Below are 20,561 nucleotides of genomic sequence, written 5' to 3' on the forward strand. Positions count from 1 at the left end.
GTACTGAAGCAGTAAACACTCTACTGTCCAAATGAAAATGAAAACACCTTTCAAAGATGAATTTTTTTAGGAACAGGCGAAAAATGTGCGAATGTTTGGTCATTTATCGTATCTATGATTTTGTGTATGTACGTGTAAGTATCACTGGCTAAGCACTGTTAATCTGATTACCTTTCATTAATCTGGCTCCCATAAGTGACTTCCACGGACCATTTTAAGAGGACAAATCTTAAGGATTTCATAGCCATTACCTTGCATGACTAGATCAAATCCAGCAAATATTACACATACATCAACCTGATATTTTACACAGCATTACATAAGAACATTCGTTTTATTCTTCAATTCTGCCTCTAAGAAAACAGCAAGGCATCTGATTGGTATGTGATGATGTCATCGCTTCTAATTTCAACCAATCATGATGGGTTAATTATGTCAATGTGTTGGATTGTTGATGGGGTTGGAATTTCCAGATATTGATTTTAATAAGAAAGATAAGATCATGTAAAATATTATATATCTGCATCAAATTACAATATACTACTTGCACATTTACATAAATGTATGTGCTCCTGTACGTGTTGTCTACGATATCTTAAAGTTTAAATCATCAGATCAAAATTCCATTTTCATCAATAATCAATATTTGATCAATATTTCAGCATGACACCCATGTGGGAAATTTAGAGAGAAACAAGAGGTACTAATTTAAAGTTGTTTTTCAAACAGCAAAACTTGAAGAAAAAAAAATAGATCTTGAATATACAAACAAGTGCATATAAATGTGCTGACCAAGTGTTCCATATTCATGAAAAAAATGATTTTGTGCTGAAAACATGGGGATTTGAAAAAACATGATCAACTCTACACCTCACAAAATAGTCAATTTGTAATCTCTCCACAAAATAAATTATCTGACAATCATAGAAATATTGCATTGGTAATATGATACAATAAAATGTGCACTTGATACATGTAACCATATATACATGGACATGTAGGTAATGATGGTGTGAGATGACCTTCAAGTGTCAAGGTCAATGTCATGGCTATGCAAATGTCCACGCAACCATCCATGGGCTTAAAATGTTTTATGTCGGTCTTCTGGCACTGTTACATGTGTGCCATTTGGCTGGTTCACCAAAATGCTGAAAGCATCTTGAAGTTACTAACCAAACTGCTACATGCTCTTTCTCTGCACTGTATCTTGTCAACAGGTCATCGCTTTCCCCTGCTCGCTTTGAAGAACTCCTGCCGCGGACAGCTGCCATTTGGCATTCACAGCTTCACACCATCATGGAATTCCTGACACAACAAGCTAACCAGCACTGCTGACTTAAAACCAGGCCTCTTCAAGCTGATGGCTTCAACTGCCTTGACCCATGTGGAGGTCAATGTCAAGGTCATCCACAACTGACCTACTGCTCACTCATCAGGTGTCCTTGACCTCGTTTTCACCCCTGATAAGTTCTAGGAGTAAACTGCATGAAGGGAGATCCCCTGTGATCTGTCTAGACGACAAATACTCTTTACCCACGAGGCTACAGCGTGAAATTTCTGGTAGTCGTAAGAGCATTTCTCCGAACTTGTTAGGGTGTTTTGGGTAGTGACTAGCCGTGTAGACGTGAAGGGCATCGCAGATCTTGTCTTGCTGATCCCGAATCTTGTCTGGATCCTTCAGGCCCTTCACATCTTCAAAACATCATGATAAAACAATAGGTCATGAATAAACAATAGGTCATGAATAAACAACATGTCATGAATAAACAATATACCGTAAACGATGACAATATACGGCATAGTATGTCCTAACTGTACATTTCTGTCCGCTGATGCAGTCTTGATCCAAGAGGACCGTGGATTAGGGAATCAATCAAGAGAAAGAATGGTTGATCATGATTAATATACAGCCGATATAACGATCAGTAGAGTTTGAGATCGACCATCATGATGAATTAACAGAAAAAGTAATTAATGCCGCTTAATAAATACTAAGCGGTTAATAAAACTTCACTGCACGGCTCAAAATGAAATTTTGAGATTTATTTATTGATCTGAATGGAGTTTTATGTCGTACTCTAGAATATTTAACTTACACGACGGCAGCCAGCATAAAGGTGGCAAGAAAGCAAGCAGAGCCCTGGGCTGCTGACAGACAATTTGTAAGAAAGACTTGGAATATTATACTGCATTCTTATGAGGTCAATACAGGTATTCATAGATCAGAATGAGAAATACTGACCAGACAACAAAGCCTTAACGGTTTTACCCAAATTTCTGACAACTGCCCATCACTGAACAAAAGCCCTTTCCCTTTTTTATTTTTAACTTTCATACAACATTGGAAATTTGACGGTGCTCCTGTTTTGAATAGGATAGGGTTTCCATACCCATGGATTGTTCGAGTTTCATCAGACCCTGTTATCATCTATGTAAATGGATTTATATCAGCAAGTACCGATGTATGATAAACTTCACTTATACACAAAATTGAAAGTTTCACTGATAAATACAATGACAGTTTTATAAGTGGAAGAAAGCAGACAAACTTTAAAATGGCAATCTTTCCCAAATGTGTGTACACACCGTTCTGGTTAAAGATGAACAGTTTTCAACGGTTATTACCCTGCAAGAATGGACATACGTGTTTACTGTCACCAAGACTACAAACAGTAAGAGAATGTAAAAATTTCCTTGTCCATGGCTTGAACTTGCAACTCCTGTGTTCCAGCCACTGAATAAATTTGTTTGATTTGTTTGATTGGTGTTTTACGCCGTACTCGAGAATATTTCACTCATACGACGGCGGCCAGCATTATGGTAGGTGGAAACCGGGCAGAGCCCGGGGGAAACCCACGACCATCCACAGGTTGCTGCCAGACCTTCCCACATACATACGGCCGGAGAGGAAGCCAGCATGAGCTGGACTTGAACTCACAGCGACCGCATTGGTGAGACGCTCCTGGGTCAATACGCTGCACTAGCGCGCTAACCAACTGAGCTACGGAGGCACCCTGAACAAATTAAACAAGTATAAATAATAATTAGCTCACCTGGACTTATAAGGATGAGAACCTTTAACGTTACGAACTCGTAATTATCTACATGAAGCCGTCGTAATTGCGCCGTCAAAGACATCATACGCTCAAAGATGTCCTCAATGTCCATGGCAATGGCCTTCTCTCGGTCTATGGATTTGCCGAACGCCAGCCGTAATTCATTAGAGGATTGTATAGATGGCCAGCAGACTCCCAAAACGAGGAGATCTGACCAGCAGTGCTGGAGTAACAAGATCTGGTCATCAGTCTGACAAAAGAACAATTCAAGTACACTTTACTGGAAATTTCAGATTCCACAAGCACTTTTTTAAATGTAAAATGTATATTTAAACATTCCTAAAAAAACAAAACAAACTTAACTTCTTCAACATGAAAAGAGTGAATCATTCAATGTCTGCATGTAGTAGCTAGTCTATAGCAAAAATTAGATTTTATAGCAAAAATTAGATTTTCTTTGTCCAAGCCAACTGGATCAAGGTTTAGGTTAGAATGTACTTTATTTTCTAAGGTGTAAATGTTATTTAAATTGACAATAGGAATGCACTTGTAACTATAAATATTGTGACATACAAGTGCAGTAGCTTTAAAAACATTTTATATTTAATCAAATTTAGATTTAATATGGAAACAATCAAGAAAATACCCTACCCTACTTTTAATTACTGATGAATTACATTAGCAACCACATGTTCTCTTGAAATCAGTTGCTTTCCGTTCCTCACAGTTTAAACAAAGTAGCCTGGAATCGGAAAATTGGAGCAAAAACCCCATGCGCTATGCCTATCTTGGTCCTCAGATGGTATCATTTCTCATTTCACTGATAAAATACATGTCAAATATATGCTCTTGTGTAACAGGTCTTCAAGCTATAACTGCACAGAGTAGAGACAAAATATTGTGTGACTCACAGCAATGGCACTGAACTGTGGCAGGTTCCTGGCCCAGCGCACCAGCTTGTAGAGGCGGAGCTCTGTCAGCTGCATCAGTGACGTGTACATGTCATCCTCACTGATCTTCTCCTGGCCCATTTCTTGTGACAAATCCTCATCGCTTAGGAACGACTCAAGGTTCATGATGTCCGTCAACACTTGAGGCACATATGGTTTTATCAGGTTGGGATTTTCCCCTGTGGAATCGGCCTTGCTTGGACGGTTCAAAATGGCCACAAGCTGGCTGGAGGACGTGCCCCCGAGCCTGCTGTCCACACCCTCTGCCCCTCCTGGAATGCCCGTCTTACCTGCGTCTTCCTCCCTGTAATTGTAGCGCGTAGCCGTTTGTCCCGAGCTGCCGGTGTGTGTGCCTGACGTGGGTTTGGACTTGCCGTGAGGTGAACACCCGTCGTAGTAGCTCCTCCCACCTCGCGTTCTGTCGGAACGTATCGCTGTAAGCATGTCACAGATAACCGACGTCAAAATTCTGTGTTTACAAGCTCGCAGTAAGAGAATTTGGAAAACAAATACTGAAGTAACCATCGATCAATAATTAACAAAATCAACAAATTAGGTCTGACTTGACGCAGAGAAGAAAAACAAAACATCACACTTTCAAGGGTCACATTCAGGCAATACCCTGTAATGGGTGCCTAAATTTGAGTCGAACGCCAAAAATCCCCGCTGAAAACATAGTAATAAGAAAATTCCTAACTGACCTTCCAGCTTCATTCCGTTCACAAGGCACTTCTGGAATCGACAAGCAGGACATTTTTTACGATTTGAAATGTTCACTTCACAGTCCCCAGATCTCATACAGCTGAAGGACTTCTTGTTCTGAACTGTGCGTTTGAAAAACCCTTTGCAGCTCTCACATGAGAAGATTCCATAATGGTAACCTGGAAAAGAGAGTCACGTATATGAATGGTCTAAATATGATAATATCACATGCATGAAATACTAACCCAGCTTAAGGTTCTCATCAACATACAAACAGCTCAACACTGACGCATCGTCTAACAGCTAGATTTTATCATACAACTAGCATTTAGCCTCGTTTGATTTATTTATTTGATTGGTGTTGTATGCCGTACTTAAGAATATTTCTTATAGGACGGGCAGCCAGCATTATGGTGAGAGGAAACTGGACAGAGCCCAAGAGAAATGGTCTAATAGCTCGATTTTAACATACAACTACTATTTAGCCTCGTTTGATTTATTTATTTCATTGGTGTTGTATGCCGTACTTAAGAATATTTCTTATAAGACGGGCAGCCAGCATTATGGTGAGAGGAAACCGGACAGAGCCCGGGGGAAACCCACAACCGTCTGCAGGTTGCTGGAAGATGTTCCATGTATGGCCGGAGAGGAAGCCAGCAGCTTCGTATCGTCTGATAGTACACTTAGTGTGTAGCGGACACTGTTGTGGGTGGGTCGGATGATACACAGCACAGTGGTTTGAGACCACAGTGTCTATAACCACTACACCTGTGCACCAGCTGACAATGTTGTGGATGGGTCTGATGAGACTCAGTACAGTGGTTTGAGACAACAGTGTCTCTATAACCACTACACCTGTGCACCAGCTGACAATGTTGTGGATGGGTCTGATGAAACTCAGTACAGTGGTTTGATACCACAATGTCTATAACCACTACACCTGTGCACCAGCTGACAATGTTGTGGATGGGTCGGATGAGACTCAGTACAGTGGTTTGAGACCACAATGTCTATAACCACTACACCTGTGCAGTAGCTCACATTGTTGTGGATGGGTCTGATGAGACTCAGTACATTGCCTTGAGGCCATAGTGTCTATAACCACCACACCTGTGCACCAGCTGACATTGTTGTGGATACATGGAGGTGTGGTGAGACTCAGTCCAGTGGTTTGAGGTAAATCAGGTAAACAGTCCTAATGGCGTAGTGCTACATGTACAAAACATGCCAAATCATGTAAACAGACCTAATGGCACAGCGTTACATGAACAAAACATGCCAAATCAGGTAAACAGTCCTAATGGCGTAGCGTTACATGTATAAAACATGCCAAATCAGGTAAACAGTCCTAATGGCACAGCGTTACATGTACAAAACATGCCAAATCAGGTAAACAGTCCTAATGGCACAGTGTTACATGTACAAAACATGCCAAATCAGGCAAACAGTCCTAATGGCGTAGCGTTACATGTACAAAACATGCCAAATCAGGTAAACAGTCCTCATGGCATATTGTTACATGTACAAAATATGCCAAATCAGGTAAATAGTCCTAATGGCGCAGTGGAACATGTACAAAACAATCCTAATGGCGTAGTGTTACATGTACAAAACATGCCAAATCAGGTAAACAGTCCTAATGGCGTAGTGTTACATGTACAAACATGCCAAATCAGGTAAATAGTTCTAATGGCGCAGTGTTACATATACAAAACATGCCAAAGCAGGTAAATAATATGTACAAATGACAGATGACCAATATAATCATGGGAACCTCAGTATACATTTGAATGTGCATACTTACACATTATAAAATACACATTAATGTACACGCGGGCACATGCCCTGATCTCTACATCCAAATATTTATACCTGTCTACCCAGAGATCCAAAACATGCTGTGTCAGAGAGAAGAAAAACCCATGTTTGTTCAGCAAGGTTGGAGATACAAATCAGCCCACAAAATGGCCTATTTATAAACCGACCTAACAGGTTCACATCATACTATGTCTGGAAAAGCTGACAATTCTATGATCTAACTTGACGACATTCAATCTGTCACAAGACCTGCAGGGTGATGGTTATCATCAGCTGACATGACCTTCACCGCTTTGTACATCAATACAAATTATAGCTGTATATTTGACAGAATAGTATGCATCTTTCAAATGAGTGGGTTGAAACTGACTTGAAAATAAAATCCCTGCATATCCAAAAAATTTAAATGTAGACACTTAGGCATTTATTTCAGAAAAAGCTTGTGTGCGCGCTACATTTATATCCGGGTTTTTCACATTTTACAATAGATATACAGTGTACATGTACAGTGCATACAGGTACCTTCCTGTTTTACATTCATGTATACAGGTGTATATGAAGGCCTTGCTGATTCCTTTAACAGCTAATATACATGAATCATGTTGAGACACGCCACATCTAGAAAACAAAAAAATAAAGATCCTGATCCCAAACTTAAAATGAGACATTTTGATCAAGCACAAAGAAATTTGATCAAATTCAACTCAAAACACTGATTTCTGAGAAGTTTTGAAAAATTTGGATCAAATCTCAACTTTTTTATATTGCTACATGTGCTTTACAAAGTATGGTTGTTCACTACTGTACATGTAGTGCCTTACGAAGTTTGGTTGTTCACTACTGTACATGTAGTGCCTTATGAAGTATGGTTGTTCACTACTATACATGTAGTGCCTTACAAAGTATAGTTGTTCACTACTGTACATGTAGTGCCTTACAAAGCATGGTTGTTCACTACTGTACACTTACAATTTAACACACATTTACATTCCTACAGACCAACCTATTTCAAATATGGAAGACATTCATCATTATTACACTTAGTTTCCAAGGATAACTCAACACAGTCAATCACACCCATGTTTTTTTTCAATGCTTCTGGTCACCAATGTACCTGTACTACAGGTAATAAAGTTTTCATAGGCTGTAAAACACAGATACTTGCATGTTTGCTCAGCACATATATTGTCCATATACCTGTAAAATACATGCCCCTGGTCAGTAAATTCTCATGTAGAACTGAACATGCAGACACACTACACATGCATATGTACGGGAACAGGGCCTGGTAATTGGATTCATTACATGTGAATGCCATGGCTGCCGCCACAGAAGCCAATGCCCTCTCCCCTCGACACTTACAATGACATATTCTCACCGATTTCCATTCACACAGATCAGGTGTCCTGGCCTTGACCTGGATCTGGACCAATCAATAAGAGGTAATTCTGGCGTCAGGAAAGCAGATGTGCTGTACAAGTGTTTACATGTAATCAATGTACTGTTCACTGCAGAAGCCGGGCCAATGCTACTGGTATAGTGTATTATTAGGAAAACAGTGCCAATATTACAGACAAAGATCTGGGGCTCAATGGTTGAGGTGGTTATGGCGTTCTAGCATGGGCGCAATGAACCAGGGGTCTCTCATCAATGTGAGTTCAAGTCCAGCTCATGCTGGCTTTCTTACTGGTAATACCAGAACAGTTGGTACATGTGTTCATGAATACTCTCTATACTAATAAAAATGATATGAATCTTATTCCAACGACTACACTGTCAACATGTTACATATATACCTGGTAATTTATACTCTACATGTGTAGTTTTCACTTTTTTGGATGTTTTCTTCTTTAGTTAAAAAAAAAAAAAAAACGCCAAAACATTACTGAACTAAAAAGAAAGACAAAAACAGCCCAAATGTATATGTGTATCAATAAAGAGTCACATTCAAAGTTCAAAAAGCACCACTTTTTATTTTTGTGATGTACATGTAGGGTAACAGAGATATTCCAGTTCAAATGTCCACGTACGGATAAATGAACCGGCCGCAATGCTCTCAGTTTTAACCAATCAAGGGTGAGATATTTCTTCCACCTGAGAAGTCATCTGTTCTGCTGACTGATGTCACCTCTTCCTAGTTCACCATTCTGCCATGCAGAAGTAGTGTTAAATCAGCTGTTTTCCTTCTGATTACAAGATTTATTTATTTCTTGATTTATTTGATTGATGTTTTCACTGTACTCAAGAATATTTTACTTATACGATGGCGACCAGCATTATTACTGGAGGAAACCAGGCCACGACCATCAGCAGGTAGCCGCCAGGTCTTCCCACGTGCTGGAGCTTGAACTCACAGCGACCGCATTGATGAGAGACACCTGAGTCATTGCGCCGCGCTGGCGTGCTAACCCCCTCAGCCACGGAGGCCAATTCTGATATACTTTTAAAGTCATTTTCAACGAGGCAGTGGAATATGTCTGGCGTTATTCCCCAAGCTTTCAACCAGGAGGCCACAATGCATGGTCTTCAGCTGTAATAGTAAGATGGCCATACTTTACACGACAATGGAGTGAGACGCCTCTAATAATGAAAAGCGCAGGGTATGGATGACAAGACACCATGTTTCCAGTTTCTATAAAATATTCCATGGTCTCGTAAGAATTCCACACAAAAAGGCAGGTATCTATTATAAAGTATGCAACAAGTTGGACAAATCATGAAAATTACATAACACTGCCTTAGAAAGTGTACTCATCTTCATCACTCACCTATGCATCACTCACCTGTGCATCACTCACCTATGCATCACTCACCTGTGCATCACTCACCTGTGCATCAGCACGTGTATGTTTACATATGCGTAAATTGTACGCTTCACATGTGCGTATGTCCGTTATGTTTGCATAGGCACAAGTTCTGAGGGACATCCATGGAGAATGAGATTTGTACATACCGTGTGCATGTAGTAGGCACACATGATTGTCCTGGTTTACAACCTCTGTACATGTACATCCTAATGTAGGCCATCTGGTGATAGCACTGGTCATTTGTGTGTCACTAAACCAGGGCCAATTGTCACACTACCACATTTACATGGGCCAAGATACCTTCTTAGTTTAAGTTTGAAGTCTTAAGGGTTTCTCCATGTAGTCTTTGATTCCTTTATCACCCCCGCTAGTTGAATGGTTCTTTCAGCATGATCATTCAAATGATGCAGTTTAATACACAGATATATGAAAAATTATTGGATGCAATGTACAGTGTATACAGGCAGATACACTGTTGAAGAATAGAGTAAAATCTGACCATTTGAACCACACATTAATAACTAAAACGAGATGATTAGAACATGGCAATGTACATGTTGTAAATCTGAATAATGCAAGGGATAGCATGGAATCCATTGGTGAAATTGGACGGCATCATGGAAAAATGACCGTGGAGCCTCTCACCAATGCAATTATCACAGTGAGTTTGAGTCCAGCTCATGCTGGCTTCCTCTTCTGCCACACAAGTAAAATATTCTTGAGTACAATGTAAAACACCAATTAAATAAATAAAATAAATTAAATTTTTGAATTGTTACTACATTGTACAAGTATTTGTGGACGAGTGTAAAAGAGGTGCATGTAAATCTGGAGGTGCATGTAAATCTGGAAGTGCATGTAAATCTGGAGGTGCATGTAAATCTGGAGGTGCATGTAAATCTGGAGGTGCATGTAAATCTGGTGGTAGATGTGTATGTAGGTTCTATAGCTTTATTTTATACAAATTCACATGTGCTCAATTGGATCCTTCCCGTTGCTTTCCATTGGTCAATTTAGGCAAAACATGCTATCTACTACAACTGTACCATGCACTGCAATAACTTCAGGCTATAAAAGGCATCTATCACTTTGCAAATATGTATTTATATACAGCCAAACTACATGAACATGTGTACCAAATACTTGCTTTTAGGCAAAACATGCTATCTACTACAACTGTACCATGCACTGCAATAACTTCAGGCTATAAAAGGCATCTATCACTTTGCAAATATGTATTTATATACAGCCAAACTACATGAACATGTGTACCAAATACTTGCTTTTAGGCAGAACATGCTATCTACTACAACTGTACCATGCACTGCAATAACTTCAGGCTATAAAAGGCATGTATCACTTTGCAAATATGTATTTATATAGCAGCCAAACTACATGAACATGTGTACCAAATACTTGCTTCCAAATCTGTGGCATTCTCAAAATGGCACTGCTTTTTATGACTTTAACATTGAAATTTCACAAACGGAAGTGGTGGAGGGAAGAAATGGCTGTTTTCAGCTTCTGCACAGATTGCAGTTGTCAGGCATCACATTTTTTTGGATGTCATGAAAAACATTTGAATGTCCTAGAGGTGTATCAAGACAATGGTGCCCTGGCATATGGAAAGGTTACTAGTAGCACAGAGAGCCCTTACGAAATGTCACTTGTGTGTTCCTGTCTTAGCATTACATACATGTACAAGCATCCTGCACATAACACAAATGGCACTGTGTCAGGGTACATATGACATGTACTGTAACTCTTCAACCTCTTCACATGCAGGCGAGGCCTTTATTTAAGCATATTCTGAAGGCACTATTTTGTACTGACTTATAAAATTATACTTTGTGAAGCCATGACACTGCCCAATCCAACCAATGCACACGAAGTTTAGTCTCCAAAATCAAATTAAAAATGTGAATAAATTGCACTGAAAGTTGCTCTTTCATTTATGTGAAAAGGTCGAAGAAAAAGGGAATACAAGTATCAAAAACAGAATGGTACCTATAAACCTTATACATTTACATGTATTTTGTTGGCGCCAAGTTCCAGTATGGGTTTAGAGTGACCTGGAACACATCCAGTCTAAACTCAGCCGTGGCACACTAACGCCTACTTCCCGGTTCCCTTTCGATAATAAAACTTCTCCAGGTTGCTGGAGAGAGCCTATATTCTCTGCACAGCTCTGCTAGCTTCTGTAAACACCTCTGATCTGGAGACTTATATGTACATGCATGCATTGTAAATACATGCAGATCTACCAAAATATCCATGCCAGGTACAACTACAGGTGCAATGCACACTGTACTGTATACAGACAGCTTATCAAGCACTACATCATATCGTCTTCATATGGAGCCTTTATTTTAAATAGTCAAACTGAAGAAGACAGATAACACAATTGCTTCACTGAATGTTTTTGCTATACACACTTGGTGGACCCACATGCACATGAAGACAAGTGAAAAAATATATCATTTTATGTTTTTTTTTTTTAATTCCCTGCTTCTCAAACAGTCAGGAGAGTTGAATTACATGTACTTATGCAAGTCCCTGTTTCTGGATCTCAGACCATTTGGACATCGATATTTGCAGGCAACTAAATAATCTGCAATTCTAATGTAGAAAGCTTGCACTGTGGGGCTGTTTTACATCTGAAATTTGTATATCAGAGCTTTAATTACTGGAAAGAAATTGCAGAATTAATGAACAGATGATTGTTGATTTACACCACAAGGCAATTAAAGGAAGGCAAAGCGAAAAAGTATCGAATTTTATTACAACTATAACATTGAAGGCAAAGGAGTAGAATTGGGAAGATTCTATTTAACAATGTACATGTACATTGCCTTTATAAAGATTACATGAGATCCTATTTAACAGTGTACAATACCTTACAAAGGTTACATGAGATCCTATTTAACAATGTACAATGCCTTTATAAAGGTTACATGAGATCCTGTTTAAGTGTACAATGCCTTTATAAAGGTTGCATGAGATCCTATTTAACAGTGTACAATGCCTTTATAAAGGTTACATGAGATCCTGTTTAAGTGTACAATGCCTTTATAAAGGTTGCATGAGATCCTATTTAACAGTGTACAATGCCTTTATAAAGGTTACATGAGATCCTGTTTAAGTGTACAATGCCTTTATAAAGGTTGCATGAGATCCTATTTAACAGTGTACAATGCCTTTATAAAGGTTACATGAGATCCTGTTTAAGTGTACAATGCCTTTATAAAGGTTGCATGAGATCCTGTTTAAGTGTACAATGCCTTTATAAAGGTTGCATGAGATCCTATTTAACAGTGTACAATGCTTTTTATAATGGTTACATGAGATCCTATTTAACAGTGTACAATGCCTTTATAAAGGTTGCACGAGATCCTATTTAACAGTGTACAATGCCTTTATAAATGTTACAAGAGATCCTATTTAACAGCGTACAATGCCTTTATAAAGGTTACATGAGATCCTATTTAACAGTGTACAATGCCTTTATAAAGGTTACATGAGATCCTATTTAACAATGTACAATGCCTTTATAAAGGTTACATGAGATCCTGTTTAACAATGTACAATGCCTTTATAAAGGTTACATGAACATTACAAGTAGGGTGCAAATTCACAAAGCTTCATGTAACCAGTCAATTTTTGATGGGGACAGCGAAGATAAAATCTGAGCACTTCGTGATTTAAGGTTTACAGAAACTACATGAACCACCTTGCTGGACAGGTTTTCATTTCAAGAAGATATTCAAGAGAGCATTTTTAATATTAGAGTGAATGCAAAAATGGCACATTCCATGTCATGTTTTATACATACATGTAAGTCATTACACAACTGTCTGCGGCATGTAAATGAGCAGCCTACTGGCTCAAGGTTGACGGCAATGTAGATACATGTACAAGCTGTCTGCAAAACAAACAGAACGCCTTCAAGTGGAGCAGGTATACTCAACTTCAAGGAGACCGGGAAGTTGAGAACAGTTCTGTGACATACTTTGAGAAGTTGCCACGAACTTGTTAATGACTTATGTCTTGTTTTCATAGAGACGCAATTGCAGGAAAATCGTTACCAATGTTGAGAATGCCAAACGAATCATCAATCCTAGGGCACTGAGGCAGCCTTGGCAGGCTGTAAACATGTAGGGCCTCATAGAGTAGAAGGCGGGGCTCTACACGTTGGGGGTTCGACTGTCTATACAGTATACAATCACAGTACATTTATAAATAACAGGTCTAGTCAGAAACAGAAAACAATGAGACAAATATATAGTCTGTACATGTAACTCTCCTGAGGTCCCCATTACAACATACATGGACATGTACTTCAATATGGGACTGAATAAGTGAATGGTACAGCATGTAAAATGCATGTACGCAGACATGGTTTCTTTAAGGTTTCCAAGACTTTAGTACATGTAGGCCACCTATTTAAATTGTGCTGTGACCAATCCAACCATATTGGAAAACACAGGACATGTCAGTAGGGAAATCTGTATACTTTTTTTTAGCATTTTGCCCAATGAAAATGCTAGGAATTTTTAAGAAATTAAGAGTGTGAGATAAAAAAAAAATCCAGCAAAATCCCAATGAAAACTGAAGGAGGGTTAATATCGAACAAACATATTTTTCTGATGGCCCTACACGTACATAGTATATCTACTATATCATCACAGAAAACTCTTTGCGGGTACCTCCTGAAAGTACAGGTCAGCTCTTTGTATACCATAATCGATGACAGTTTTCGTTGAGACGAATACCGATACCTTTATGGTCACGTGATCCCCACCTAGCAGTGAGCTTGATCACAGCAGGCATGTGGCAGACAATTCCGGGAGCTTCTGCAGGTGACTACGGGCCCTCTTGGACCAAAGAGATGGCATCAGTTGACAGAAATACACACTCCAGACAAACTATAGTTGTATTCTACATTAGTTTGTATATATGTTAGCCTTTTGAAATATAGGCTGTACGTGGGAAGGTCTTCCAGCAACCTGCGGATGGTCGTAGATTTCTCCTGGGCTCTGCTCGGTTTCCACCCACCAAAATACTGGTCGCCGTCGTACAAGTGAAATATTGAGTACGGCGTAAAACACAAAAAATCAAATAAATAAATAAATTTTGAAATATATTCAGGTTTACATACATACTGGTATCTAGCCCAAGGTGGCTACTTCAACTCATCTCTTTATATTGAGCTGGCAGAGTATCGTAGCCGTAGCCACAGGGTAGCCAATGGTAAACCATCCACTGATTCACGCCATCTCCGATAAGTCATTTCCAAACAATGGCTGCAGTCCAGAAGTGGTATCAACCTTTGGCCCTTATCTCTCAGCTCACCAGAACACGCACCATCCCAGTATATTTCATTCAGTAATGGCACACCAGCCCCGTATGCACGACACGGCCGACCATTTCTATACAAGGCAGTCATTAGTCTCTACGTTTCAGGTTTAACGTGTATGCACCCATCTAGGAGCAATAACTTTGTCAAGACCCATAACTATGGTGAAGACAAAATGGCTGCTGCTTTAGCGATGACTGTGAGGTGACTTTGGGTCTCTTGTGTCCTTACCAAGTGGAATATATGTGAGATGTTGCCTGTGCGGGTGAGTTGACACTTTGGCTGGCAGCCATTGTTTAGAAAAGACTTATCGGACATGGTGTGAATCAGTGTATGGTTTACCATTAGTTATTAGATACTATGCCAGCCTAATATCAGGAGAGGAGTTGAAGTAGCCACCTGTGGCTACTAGTACCCATGTGGCATGTCCGTTGTGTTGTTGTTGTTTCAAACAGCAGTCTACCTAAGGCCATCAGGTGGAAAAGATATCTCATGAATTGCTTGTTCATATATTATTTTCTTCATTTCATCAGCTGTCCTGTGCATACATATAGCTTGTTGTATAGTTGTGTAATTGTTTCAAGTTGAACTACACCTAAACACGTGGTGACACACTTCAGCCTTGCATCAAGTATAGAGACTATACCTGGGACTTCATAAGTTGAGGCTCCAAAAGGGTTTGTCCAACTACGCGAAAACACAAACATGTAAAGAGAATGTGTTGGGGAGGAATACATGATGTAGGCCTATTTATGCATGCTGACAAACCAGTGATAGTACTTCACTTAGATATATATGTGTATTGTACAGTCTTAATTTTTCTGTCAATGTCCATATTTCCAGCTAACAAGGAGTAATCGACACGAATTGCTGAAAAGGGATTGATTCAATTAGACACCCAAGGCAAAGCTATATATAAATCTATCCCTGCCTGTTTTGTAATATAGGCCGAAAATCAATAAGTGAAGAAAACACCAAAATAGGCCTCTATTGAATTTTCATACAATTACAAATAAGTGGGGCTGCATGCAGGAGGGAATCTTGCAACCCGTACCAAACGAAATGATTTCAAGTTGTGTGACTAGAAAATTAGCTCAATACTGCATGAAGCTTCATATTCGAATACCTGCAATGTTCTCACTGCAGGTGATAAGTCAGGGCGAAATTAATGTTTATCAAAGAGTTCCACATGGTACATGAAAAGGTCTCCTTCTGTTCATTTATACTTACGTCTTTATTCTATAAAATTTACCTGAAAAATGTTCATGCATTCACTTTACATGAGCAAATCGGGGGTGGGTACAAGCAACAAACTGAATCACTGCATGTGGATAACTTTGCCACATGTTCATATATTTGCACATTTTATCATTTGCAATTACAGGTCTAAATATCTTCCATAAATTCTCGGAGTTCTGTTGTATACAGACTACCAACACTGTTGCAACCACTGGTTTAGCCTATAAATAATTGTCTTTCAATATTTTAAAAATTCATCAAATCTGGTGCCAAAGGGATACGCTATTTATTTTAGATTACCACCCACTATGATGCTGACTGCTGTATAAGCCAAATATTCTTGATATGGCCTAAAACATCCATCAAATAAACAAAATAATTCTTAAGAATGAAATATGGCTCAGTAGCCCACCAGCATTAAAAAACAATACACTTTTTGACAAACCAGCTCCATGAGTTACTTTTAAGCACTGACATGTAGTTCTCTTTCATTCTGGCGGTTTACTTCATAATGTTATATTTTTTGTGCAAGATTTATTTATTTATTTGATTGGTGTTTTACACTGTACTCAAGAATACTTCACCTATACGATGGCAGCCAGCTTTATGGTGGGAGGAAACCAAGCAGAGCCCGGGAGAAACCCACGACCATCCGCAGGTTGCTGACACACATTCCCACGTATGGCCGGAGAGGACATCAGCATGAGTTGGGCTTAACCTCATAGCAACTGCATTGGTGAGAAACTCCTGGGTCATTACGCTGCGATGGCGCGCTAACCAACTTTTTGAGTTTTGTGCAAGAAGAATAACACATAAAGGAGTTCTTATTCAGACTAAATATATACAGTTATGTCTTACAATTTCTTAAAGCATTAGGCATTTACATCTACGTATGTACTGCGAGGGCAACCTACCTGTCTTAATTAAGCATTAACTATTGATCAGCGTGATGCGAAAATGGAGGTTACAGATTTGGAAGAGAATAGCCGATTTATGTTGGCTTGATATCAAACGGTGAGTCAGAAATCCATGAACTATATATATATATATATATATATATATATATATATATATAGGCTCCATACAAACTTTGTCATAATCTAAACTTCCACAACATGCCCGTTTTCAACCTTTCATCTGCTGTATGAGGATACCATGTTTATCGGACCATGTGGAATCCACACCAGAATCAACTACTGAAAACTCCGAGATATTGGCAACACGAACGACCCATACCCCACTGCGGTGAGACAGGGGTAGACAATTGTGAGCCACATGCCAAAAGAGAGTTTCCCCGTAATGACTATGTTCTATGAAGTCGGGAGAGACTATTGACTGCAAAATCCCTTTGACAAAGAAAAGACGATCCGATACCGTCAAAGGGAGGGCTGGAAATTCCTTGTGGATATAAATTCTCCGTTAACAGACTACATACAGGAAAGTTAGAGGGCATGGTCAACAGAGCCCTACCCGAACATGTCGGGCACGACGACTGCATTGTGAATGAACAACGACGACGGTTACGACTGAACACCATGTGCCACTACCCAATTGCTATTATCAGAGCCAACAATTGCTCAGAAATGGTATTTTCTAGCCAAGCACATTGATTTACAGGCCTAAAGAGTGATACTGTACTGATTTACAAGCATTGGCAACTAGTATGTTTTGGGAAGTTTGAGTCTGTATTTGGATTTTTGGAAAATTTTTGCACGCAGCAGTGAGGTAAAACAGACAATATAGCTAGGGGTCTGGTGTCCACAGACTTTGTCTGCTTGGAAAAGTACTTTCAGCCATTTTGAGCTATTTCTGTGCATATTATAAAGCCACTGACATCTAAACATTTCACTTTTTAGAAAAAAAAAATCTTTTTTTTTTTCAGGCAATTTCTTGGAATAGTCCTTCTGACGGACACAACAAGACCCTGTATCCATCTGTGCAAACACAAATGTACATGTACATGTATCACACAATTTACATGAAGACGTGGAAAAAAAACAAGGCACTCCGGGAAATCCAGTAGCTTTCCTGATTGAGTAGTATGTAAAACTGTATAATGTTAAAGTCATGCAATACATTCAAATATTGTCCTCTTAACCGAAAAAAAACAAACAAAAAAAAACTTGGAATGATTGACAGTGTCTTACACAGGTACATGCATTATCCTCTAATTATTTAGTGCTACAATCTAACCATCAACAAGAATGACCAATATTATTATACTGTCACTATAATAGTATCACACGTAAGGATTGCAGAGCAGTGACATCGTATGGAGTTGTAAATCATTGTGGTGGTAAACGACACTGTGGCGGGAGTTAGTGCACGAATTTACCACAAAGGTCTTTGATATGCAAAACGTGAACTGCACTTGACAACCCATGGGAGGCAATTGCAACCCTGTGAATAGCTGAGCAAAATGTTGACGAGTGAGGTAAAAAGACTTCCTTAATCTTTGATATACAAATGGCTACTAATGATTGGCTATCTGTGTACTATGGGTGGCCACTGCAACACTATGATTGGCCAAAAACTAACCAAACTGGACCATGACAGCACCACTGAAAGCATCTGATCCCCATCTTAAAATACCTCTTTTTAGTTCCTAAGGCGAGCTAATAAAGTACAATCAGAACATGTACTGATATGCACTGTATTATGTAGAGCACATGTATTTAATCCAGGCTGACACACAGGCTGATAAACCAAGACTGTTCACCTGTCAGTGCCAACCTTTTACCCACATTTACAGTAGGAAGCCTGCCTGCTTATTTCTGGAATCATTCAAGTTGAGAAGAATCTCGCCCCTTCCTCCTGCCATTCCCTCTGTGGCTGGGGGTGTATGACAGGTGGGGAGGGAGATATAGGTTTATACCCCAGATAGTCCCTGAACCTCCCTATCATTTATTATAGGATTTGACCAGCTGTTAAGGCTCCTATCTCACCCCATGACCTTTTATAAGAACACTGCACTATGGTATGGGATACAATGTACATCAAGCTCCAGACAAAAAGTACATGCACTGCAATTCTTTGTGCACATTTCCAAGGTGTGTATTCAAACACATTCTGAAGGCATTATTCTGTGTAGACTGATAAAATTATACTTTTTGAGAAGCCCTGAAATCTGTCAACCCTGCCAATGAAGTTTTGTCACCAAAATCAAATTAAAAATGCACATAAATTGCAATGAACGTTGATCTTTCACATGCGAACAGGTTGAGGAATTAAGGTACATGTAGAATTATTTTCATTTTCACACATCCACATGTACAGTACATGTGTACACATCAAATTTATTAAACTGTGAACTAATTAATATAATAAAATAAAATAAAAAAACTAATATTTCTGTTGAGTCTATCTGTCACTTCAGACAGTAAATTGCTGAAGGCACAAGAATCAAAAACAGCCTACAAATTTAGCCAATGAAAAATCCATGTTTTCATGCAAATGCATTTAGCAACTCAGCCAATCAGTGTAAACTGGTGCAGATGTACACAATCATAAAGGCCTGACCGATGGATTTTTTGCACCCATCAAAAGGGTTTGGGAGTTCAGAAGTTTGCGATCCAAAATGAAAAACACTTATTTGCATATGCATGTATATAAAACTAGTGAGACTGACTGTGACAGATTTACAAATGAAAAGGGTACCCGAACTATTCAGCTGCATCAACAAATGGGTGAGAGTAATATGAAGACAGGAATAATCTTTGACAAGCTATAACAGACAGGTGTAGAGGGTAGAAAAAATGTGCACCATTATGTACTCAAACTATAAATAATATGTCCATTTATAGAAATGGTAGAAAATAGATGGTGCTGTTTCTGCATCCGGAGCTGAAGCATTCACACACACCAAGTACTACACCTATAACGAACTTTGCTGATTATGGTGTGGAAGTCAAATGTACATGTACACGAGTACAATTTTCCCTAGGGCTACTGGGTTTTATGAGTAATGAGACAGAACATCTCTGCAAAAAGATTGCTCTCCTGAAGCAGACTGCACAGGCTGCAAGGCATGACAGGTTGAAGGTCTGATGCCAGCTCCCAATCTTCCAACAATAAACCTGATACCAACAAGATAACAAGACAGTGTTGGGCTAATGTTTATGCTAAGGGTAAACCCTGTACCCAATCTGTGAGCTGGGACTCACATGTGGGGCCCTAGATACAGACTGTATGGCCTCAACCCTCGCTTGGCTTTTCCCCTCACAAGTATGGGGTGCATACATCTTTAGTCTCCTAGTGGTCAATTAGTATGCCATACTGAAAAGCTCCTGTGTAAAATCTTCTGAAGATACTATGTATCAGCCGCTTTAAATAAACGTAAAAAAAAACATAAAAAGTGATCCAACAGAGTAGATCAGTTGAATTTTTCTTTTTTCTTTAAGACTTGCTTGAGAAAAAGATTCTTAAAACAAGCTCAGACAGAGCTCTTTCGACTTCATTTTGGTGCGAAAGTAAATGTTACATGTACCTGTATGTGACACAAACTTATTTTCAAGACATTTACAGACATTTCATCCATTGTTTGACTTCACATGCACAACAACTGTACACATATACATGCTTGTCACTTTAGACAGGTAAATTTTTGGAAACACTTCGCTCCCTGTCAGAGTGA

At 39.2% G+C, this 20,561-nt stretch overlaps 1 protein-coding gene across 1 annotated transcript in view; it reads right to left on the reverse strand.

Moving 5' to 3' along the window:
• Positions 1-1,021: 1,021 nt before the first annotated feature.
• LOC135480284 (nuclear hormone receptor FTZ-F1 beta-like) overlaps positions 1,022-20,561 on the reverse strand; it is a 29,927-nt gene continuing 10,387 nt past the window's right edge. Inside the window, exons 3-6 of the mRNA XM_064760083.1 lie at positions 4,708-4,887; positions 3,968-4,440; positions 3,054-3,306; positions 1,022-1,692 (exon numbers count right to left, since the gene is read on the reverse strand). Coding sequence (XP_064616153.1) covers positions 1,433-1,692; positions 3,054-3,306; positions 3,968-4,440; positions 4,708-4,887 — 1,166 coding nt within the window. The 3' untranslated portion in view covers positions 1,022-1,432. The remainder of the gene's footprint in view (positions 1,693-3,053; positions 3,307-3,967; positions 4,441-4,707; positions 4,888-20,561) is intronic.

Source organism: Liolophura sinensis, chromosome 13 (assembly GCF_032854445.1).
Source record: "Liolophura sinensis isolate JHLJ2023 chromosome 13, CUHK_Ljap_v2, whole genome shotgun sequence".
NCBI classification, from domain to species: Eukaryota; Metazoa; Mollusca; class Polyplacophora; order Chitonida; family Chitonidae; genus Liolophura; species Liolophura sinensis.